This window comes from Alligator sinensis, unplaced genomic scaffold (genome assembly GCF_000455745.1).
Source record: "Alligator sinensis unplaced genomic scaffold, ASM45574v1 scaffold677_1, whole genome shotgun sequence".
In the NCBI taxonomy this organism is placed as follows: Eukaryota; Metazoa; Chordata; order Crocodylia; family Alligatoridae; genus Alligator; species Alligator sinensis.
In genome coordinates, this window is record NW_005842276.1 from 1,010,901 (window position 1) to 1,019,922 (window position 9,022).

Here is a 9,022-nt window from a genome sequence, read left to right on the forward strand (position 1 = left end):
TATGATGCTATAAAGAAGAAGGAAAACACCTTTCCTGTTTTGTTGCAGGGAGCAGAATGCGAGCCAATGGCTTGAAGTTGAAGCAAAGTTAAGTTTAGATTGGATGTTAGGAAAAAATACTGTTAGAACAGTGAGGCACTGGAATAGGCTGCCCAAGGAAGTTGTGAACTTTCCATCCCTGGAGGTGTTCAAGAGGTTGGGCAAGTATTGGTAAGGGATGACCAATGCCTATGCTCTGCTATGGGTATTTCGTACATTTCTGGGCTTTCCTGGTTGCCATGTGAGGCCAGGAAGGCATGTTTTCCCTCCTGCTGCCACATTTTGTGGAGAGAGAGGGGTTGCTTTTCTTCGAAGCATTGGGCTTGGCTGTAGTCAAGGCTGGGGATTTTAACTGGAGAATGCCAGTTCTCCTGCTGGGACATAAACCTAGAGGTTTTTGGCTAAAGGGTCTTGCCCCTCTGCTCAGGATCAGACCAAATGCCATATTAGGGGTCAGAAAGGAATTTTACCCCGTGATCAGATTGATACAGACTGGGGGTTTTTGCCTTCCACTGTAGTAGGGAGTGTGGCCCTCTTCCTTGGATCTCAGGTGTATTTTAACAACTTTAGCTGTAGCAGGACATTGTCCACTGTGGTCTCCCTGCTTTACTTGTGGTAGGTTAGGGTGTTATGTTTTTGGGTTTGACTCCAGTTTCGCTCATAGATTAGACAATGGATTAGTGTAGGGTGGTTTGGAGAGGGATGATCCTGCTTCAGGCAGGGAGTTGGACTAGATGACCTCTGGAGGTCCCTTCCAGCCCTACTTCTCTATGAATCTGTGAAATGATCTGTGTAAGTCAGTGCATGTTCATGTAGCAGGTCAGTTATGTGTGAGTTGATATCTACTATCTGTCAGTAAAAAGTGGCCTCTCAGACTAGCTTGTGCTTGACTCCTGGCTCTGTAGTGGGACTTACTTGCACCTTTTGTTACTTGTTTCTAGAACTCAACCCGAGACGCTCTACATAACAAAACTCTCAAACCTTTATTGAATGCCTTCAACCAAATTCCTGGGAGGTAAGGAGCTAATATATTACTTTCAAAAGTCTCTGTTTAATTTTTATTGATGCTGAACTGTTCATCAATACAGACCATAACTTTTTTTCCATTTCTAGTGAAAGTGAAAAGAAATGTACCCTGGATCAAGCTTTCAGAGTTGTTGTAGAAGAGGAAATTGTAAGTACCTCATGTCACTGCGGCTGTCTCTTGATTAAAATTGAAAGTATACTATACATAATCCTTTATATGCAACAGCTTATCATTTGAGTAGGCCATATTGATTACAAATAAAACATAGGAACTACTAAGAAATGAGACGTGGAATAGGGCAGACATGTCAAAGATCTGGCCCATGGACTCCTAGAATTCAGTGGCAGGTCCTGCTGCCTAAAGTGGGCATCAGAGCCCTGTTGGGGATGGGTGTTAGTAGCAAAGGGACAAGGGACAGGTGCATTAATTCCTGTGACTCAGGCACCCGTTGTGGTAGTAGCCTAATAAGGCAGGGGTGACTGGGGCACCAGCCTAAGGTGCGGACCATTGGTGGTGGGAGAGAGGAGGTAGTGCACGTAAAATAGCAACAGCTGCCCTTCCAGTGCAGCCACTGACACTGGCCCATGCACTGCTGCAGCTCAGGGTGTTCACGCATCCAGTTATGCTTCTACAGGGTGGTTAACATCACTGCCTCTTGCCCCGCCCCCCCTCCCCCACTGGTGTAGGTGGTATGAATCTGGACCACTGAGTTTGACACCTCTGGGCTAGGATATATCCCTCTGGTTGTGCACATGCAATATCCCCTGGGGCAAATATAGGCACATGTCCAGTTAGTTAGCCAAGAAATGTTTCACAAGTGATTTTTTTTTTTTTTTGTGGTTACATTTTAAAATTTCTTGTAGTGGTTGTTTATAGCAATTTTAAAACCTGCTGTACTTTAAGTGTTGGTTGTAAATCTGTGCGCTGTAATAGTGAATTGGTATGCATTCTCAAGTTTTGTACAGGACCAACAGTAACTGCTAAACGGATATTTTATAAGGTAAAACAAGACTGAAAGCACTAATTTAGAACAAAGAATGCTTTGCCTCATAGTATAAACTGAAGATTTTGTTCTGCACTCTGAAAAGAAAACATAAGAAATTGGATTGTAAATTTTTTAAATGGCTTTTTAATCTTACTTTAAAAGAGTATTACTATTTTTAACATGTAACAAACAAATCACTAAAATGTTGATATTTCTATGGTGGAGCATGTGTACTGCTTAATTGCAGAAAGAAACACTATGTGGCAATTTATGAAAGGAATCAAATAACATTTGCAGTAGAAATTGTGAAGAAATGTAGATGCAATGTAATTATTCATGATAGAACATTAATACCCAAAGGCAAACAAAATTTATCCATGCAAAATACGGTGCAACATCTTTAATACGCAAAAGCAATTAAGATACAAGTTTTTACGTTGATTTTCTTGCTGAGGAATGTTACTTCTAGACAGGGTGGATATGATTTAAATCAAATAAATTGTGAGTTAAATCATGATGTAAATCTAAATCACTGCTCAGGAAGCCTTGATTTAATCATTGTTTTCTACAAAAAGTGCATTCTTATTGGTAGGTTTTCCCTTCTACCATACCATTCCCTCACTAGATCTCAAATCAGTGAAGAGGCTATACTCAGAAACTTATCCCTCGAGACTTCTGGAATATCCTTCTCAAAATGTAGACAGGGTTCTTTGGGTAAATCCAATATCATTTATTAGACCACTAAAATAATAAAAGATATCAGATTTACCCAAAGAACCTTGTCTGACTATGTCCTTAGACAAACACGGTGACAACCAACACCCCAGCTCAAAATATTTCTGTTTTTGTTTCTAAGTCCCTCCTTCCTTGCATTTATCTCCAGACTCCTCCTCCTTTCCCAGATCTACTTCATCCTCAACAATCCTCTTTTCATTTAACTTCTTGAAACTTTGAACTTTCAGAGAGAGAGGTAAGGGCTTGACTCTGTGTACACAAAGTTGCAGAGAGACAAGAGGGCTGATGGGTAGGTAATTAAGTCTGTTATCTCTCATCTTCATATACTGCTGTTAACAAGGATGTTACCTCTAGAGACAGAAATCCAGAGTTTGAGAAATGAAACTGAGCATCACAGAGATGCATAGTGAGATCTTTTAGACCAGTGGTTCTCAAATTTTTTTTTTTCCGCAGGCCGCTTGAAAATTGCTTAGGGTCTTGGCAGACCACTTAATAAACTTTTTTGTCCCTACAAATCAAAGCACACAACTCACATTTTAATATCAGTTGTCTTACTTTACAAGTACAGATATTCTCGATTGTTCCGCAACCTTTCTGCGGACCACCTGAATGGAGCTCACGGACCACAGTTTGAGAACCTCTGGTCTAGACTGAGCACTGAGTCCCATTGGGTAAAGTGGTTTTCTTCAGTCGTTACTGAGCTTTAGAGGAGCCTCTGGGAACCCCATAAGATTGGATCCCTAATATAGCCCATGGCCTGTTGTGACCTATTTATAAAACTTTTCTAAATAGGTTACATGACTATATTATCTCAAATAGTATATACTTGGAAGTTATAATCCCTATTCCATGATTATATCTTTGAGCTTTAACATATCTTAAATTAAAACTATTTTTATGTAGAATTATTTTTTTTTAAAGCTTCTTAAAAAAACAAAAAAAAATTAAATAAAAAAAATCGTTGATTTTTATCCACCCTACTTCTAGAGCACTTGAACAGATGGGGAGGTTAATGTTGATTTGTACTTCTAACAAGGTTTGAATTTTTGTAGTAAGACTTTCTTGTTTACTAAATATAATGAAAATATATTGACATTTGGATTTGATATAGTAAACAAAGTTCCACTGTCGTTTGTCTAGATAAACAAGGCTGTATGTGAAAATCTCTTGGCCATCATTTCTCTTTCTATCAATGGAGTCACAGAAGGTGAGCAGTATCTCAGAGCAGGTTGTTGTATAATTTGATTTGTATTACCATGTTGTTGTCTTCCTCAAATATCTACAACATTCAGCTCCTCAAGTGCCTGACTTGGGTCAAAGAGTTGGATGAACTTTGTATAGGTGAGGAGGGAAGTGTAACTGCTGTTCTGATAACAAGGAAGCTTTTGCATGGAGCAGCTAATTGTGTTCTTTAAATTTGTAGCTTCTATATATTTGGGGGGGGGGGGGTTCAAGATACAGTGGGAGTCTGAATTCATTTCAGTGTTTCTCTCCTTAATAATAGCAACAGTTAATTTATGACATTTTTCATGCCTGGATTTCTAAGCATTTTACACAGATGCATGTCATTATTTTTATTTTATAGATGAGAAAAATGAGATAGTTTAAGTAACTTCCCTGAGGTCACATAAAGAGTCTTGTGCAGAGCCAGGCATAAAATCCAGTCTCCTGACTATCTGTGTTGGTCAGCCAATAGCAGTGCAGTGACTGACCTGCTAGAAAACAGTTGGCTTTCATAACATTTGAGCCTCTGCCATTGAGGATGTCTTGGAATTTATAAATGTGACTCAAGAGCTGATTTATATGGCACTATTTGAAAAACGATCAATTTGAATTGGAGAAGAAGCACGTCACTTAAGTATAGTGTTGTTAAATATTGGCATTGCCAATTTGTTTACTAGTAGGTGAGGGGATTCTTATGCCCATCTGGGTAATCTTGTAGGATGATGGACCCCACAATTTTTCCTTTTGTCCTCTATAGAAAGCTGGCCAATATATGTAGTTCTAAGTAAATCATGTTTTTAAAAAAATCCCAACCTCAATCATTTTTGGGGCCTGCTGAGCTTTGATAACTTACTGTTTCTCATTATGGGTACTTCTGTACTGCCCGTTTGATAAGTATTGTGCATGCTTACATTGTAGATTTTTTTTTAAACTCTTCTTGGGTGATGCATGGAAGTTGGATGGGTAGTACAATTAAGTTATGTAATTCTGATTATATTCGCCACTCCTTAAAGGTATATGCACAGCTTCAACTCCTTTTGTGCTCCTGGGAGATGTTCTGGATTGCCTTCCTTTGGATCAGTGTGACAAAATCTTCACTTTTGTGGAGAAAAATGTTACCACATGGAAGTCAGTAAGTATTTTCTCCAAGGTGCCTCATGCCAAAGATTGTAGTTGTAGAGGGGATTTACCAAAATAATGGGCCTTTGTCCTTTTGTTAAAATAGTGATACCATATTTCAGTCCTTGCACAGGGGCTGAGCCAAAGGGGTGGGGAGAAAGGAGGAGCGGCAGGGCAGGTACAAGCCTGCACTTACTTTCACAACACTGGGCAGTGAGGTGGAGGAAGGAGGAGAACTGGCTAGGTAGAAATTCCCTGTGGCCTCCTTCAAAGGCTCTCAGGGCACCCTGGTCAGAAATTGCTGGTCTAGTGTCTGAACAGGGCTTGCTTCTTTCATTTGTTTTCAACCAATTAATTTGTCTTTTTACTACCAGATTTTCAAAGGCAGCTGATGCTGTTCCTAATTGTAAGCACTTTCCTTAACTTTACATGCATGCAGAAAACATGCACAGGAGAAAAATAAAAATTGGGTGCTTAGAAATAATTTTTTTCCTTTCTTTTTGTGGTGCCTGTTTTTTAAATAAGTGAAATTCAATTTAGAGCAGTAGTTCTCGACCAGGGTGCTGCAAGATGTTTTTAAGGGTGCTGCAGGCGTGCCATGCAGTATGGTTAGGTATGCAGGCACTCATGAATCACAAGGTAAACTCAGAGATTTCAAATCCAAAGTGTCAGAAACATTTTGACCTGTTATGGTTTGAGTTCTTTGCAATGGAAGGTTTGCTCTAGTATTTTTTATAGTCAAAAAAGTAAGTGAAAGCTAAGAGCTGGCATTTTTGGAGGTGTGCCTTGGGTCTGAAAAGGTTGAGAACTACTGATTTATAGGGTTAACAAGGGGAAAGAGCCAGGCGAAATTATTATTTGTATAATTTGTAGTATGGTCTCCTCATGATAGTAGTGTGTTTGTTCTGTTTCAGAGTACATTTTATTCAGCTGGAAAGAATTACTTGCTACGAATGTGCAATGGTGAGTATGGGTTCTCCACCGAGACAGAGAGTGAGCAAAAAAGCTACAACACAGGTAATCAAAACTAGAGTCTAATGCAGCAGGACATTATAATGTGTTCAGGAATAAAGTAAAGTATTGAATCATGTTAAAAATACTGTAATAAGTTGCTAGTTGTTTTACTGAATAAAATACATTTATTTATGAACAAAACATCATAATTTCAATAAGTAGGATGATTTGGATCTCAGTTAAACTGCTTATCTAATCTGAGGTCAGTTCTCAACTGAGGTCATAGTTCTCAACTGTGATTACTTATTTGGTGCCTAACTTCAGTAATCCACACCTGAAGAATCTGGCCTTAGAGTTAATAGACATTTGTGTGCCTTGCTGCTTAATCTGAATTTTAATTGGATAAATGGAAATTTTCCTATAATTTTCAGGGACGAGGGGTATACTAGAAAGATGTTGAGGTCTTAAATATTTCTCAGAAATGTTGCTAGGGACTGTATTAGAAACAATGGCTGGATAGGATTTTCTTGTACTGGTCTAGTAGAACACACAGAAATGTACTGATAGTCTGAAGGAAGAAAGATCATTTAAGTGAGCAACATTTGAACTTTCAGTTATTTCAACATGTCGCATTAAAAGGGATGCAGGCCTGACCCTTTTGGCCTCCATAAAATTGTGCTAGTGCAAAGTGGGTGAGAAGCAGGATAGTTATAGTCCACATGATAGCAGCATAAATCATCTTTAATGTTCTCTCATTTTTTACATTACAAGATCTTCTAAGAAGATTATCCAAATCACAGAACACAGTCTTCTGTGGAAGAATACAGCTGTTCCTGGCTAGGTTGTTTCCTCTTTCAGAGAAGTCAGGTGAGATTTTGTGTATTTCTTCAAGTGAGAAGAATAAGAATTGAGAGAGATTAAATATACTTCAGTCTCTCATAAACGTGTTTTAGACTAAATCCAGTTTAACCAAAAGTGTGTTTCTAGCTCTACCCTAATTGATATGCATCAAATATAGAAGTTATAAATGGGTTTTATTTGTTATAAATTAAACTAGAAAGTGTTACTTACTGGATGTAGGCAATAATTACTCACTGGTTGTAGGTAATAATCACTATCTGGCTTCATAAAGTTCTTAATATTGGAAAATGAGCTACATTTTCTTTAAAAAATGTCTTTTTTTCCTAATAGGGCTTAATTTACAAAGTCAGTTTAATCTGGAGAATGTCACAGTTTTCAATACCAATGAACAGGAGAGCACTCTGGGACAGAAAGTAAGAATGGCTCCGTTTCTTTTGACTATTTTTATGGGAAACAGTTTTATAAACCTAGAGGAGTTGTTTGCACAAAACCCCCCCACTACCACACTTAAAATATTCAAAGTTCAGGGTACAGCTCATCCATAAAGCAGCTCTCTGGTCTGAGAATTGGCTTGTTTTTCCGCTGTATTACTGTCTTCCACTACAGCTAGGCTGAGATGTGAGATTTTTTTTTAAATAAATGTCTCAAATCCCAAATGAGTTCTCATCACCATCTCTTTACTCCTAACAAGATTTTCCTTGTTTGTAGTGAAACTGGCTAGTACCAGCGAGCAACTGTGCTCTTACTTACATTTGTAAAGCCAGTCTGCCCATGCAGTTCATTGTAGGATCAAAGCCATGAATATCTGTATGTCTTCCTATTGCTATGCAGATGCAGTGTAGTTTGTGAGAGAGAATCAGCAGTGCAGGATGCAGTAATTTAGACAGATTTTCTTGTGTCAGTGTCCTAAACTTGCTGATGTAAGATGCAAGTATTACTTAAAAGACAAGTTACAGATGCCATGTTTCTTACAGAAGTAAAGAATCCAAAGCCATACTTTGGTGAATTATTTTCGTCAGTATCCTTTTGTGGCTCTTACCTGCACATCTCTATCTGCACACTGGCACTCCTATATATGGTGTGCTAGATAAGCTAACTTTGTCAGAGCAGCCAGGATCTGGAACCAGCTTCAAAGAGAAGTGGTGCTGGCTCCTACCTTAGGGGTTTGTAAAAGGAGGCTTGATAACTATCTAGCTGGAGTCATATGATCTTAAAATTACTAGGGATCATATGAGCCCAGTAGTCATTCCTGCCCAGGTCAGGGGGTCAGACTTGATGATCTGCTCAGGTCCCCTCCAACCCTACATTTATGAATCTATGAATTGAAGAAAATATAAATAAGTTTTCAGAGCATATGTTGGGCTAAATACTCCCCAGGGATTTATATGCAGAAAAACTCAACATTATGCTAAATTAATTATTATTTTACAAATTAAACTAGGTATAACACTATTTGAACTTAAAAATATATATATATGCAGGTACTTTGTGTGGTTGGGGGGGGAGGGAATGTGTGTGTCTGGTTGGGGGGGGTTGTGTGTGGGGAGTTTGTGGATGGGTGTGGGGTGTGTGGTGGGAGCTACCACACATCCCCCCCCCATGGTGCACAGTCTCCGCTGCTGACAACTCAGTAGCAGCAGGTGGTGGACTCTGGGGTGATCCTGGCCACGGCAGGCAGAGCCCCCGGGTGCACACGCCTCTGAGTCCCAGGGCCTGCACATTCTGGCACAGAGTCAGCCTGACCTGGCATGCACATTCAGATCAGACTGGACTGGCTCTGTGCCAGCATGTGGGGCTCGTGGCACTGCAGGTGGGAGCTGTGCACCATCAGGCTGGGTGGGTTCCATGCCTCCATGTGCGGCTTCCCACTGGAGTACTGGAAACCCTACATAGAAGCACAGAGCCAGCTGGCCTGGTTCAGTGGCTTGTGGACTGGGAGCCACGTGCCATTGGGCTGGGTGAGCTCCATGCCTCCACGTGAGGCTTCCAGCACTCCAGCAGAAAGCTGCGTGTGGAGACAAGCAGGGGCTGGCCCAGCCCAATGGAGCGCGACTCTGTCCCTTGGGTCTGTCCCTTGC

At 40.0% G+C, this 9,022-nt stretch overlaps 1 protein-coding gene across 1 annotated transcript in view; it reads left to right on the top strand.

Annotated features, from left to right (window-relative positions):
• The first annotated feature begins 217 nt into the window (after nt 1-217).
• THOC1 (THO complex 1) overlaps nt 218-9,022 on the top strand; it is a 31,194-nt gene continuing 22,389 nt past the window's right edge. The window contains exons 1-8 of the mRNA XM_025209262.1: nt 218-244; nt 981-1,054; nt 1,153-1,213; nt 3,927-3,993; nt 5,024-5,142; nt 6,044-6,146; nt 6,855-6,950; nt 7,275-7,357. Of these exons, the coding sequence (XP_025065047.1) occupies nt 218-244; nt 981-1,054; nt 1,153-1,213; nt 3,927-3,993; nt 5,024-5,142; nt 6,044-6,146; nt 6,855-6,950; nt 7,275-7,357 (630 nt within the window). The remainder of the gene's footprint in view (nt 245-980; nt 1,055-1,152; nt 1,214-3,926; nt 3,994-5,023; nt 5,143-6,043; nt 6,147-6,854; nt 6,951-7,274; nt 7,358-9,022) is intronic.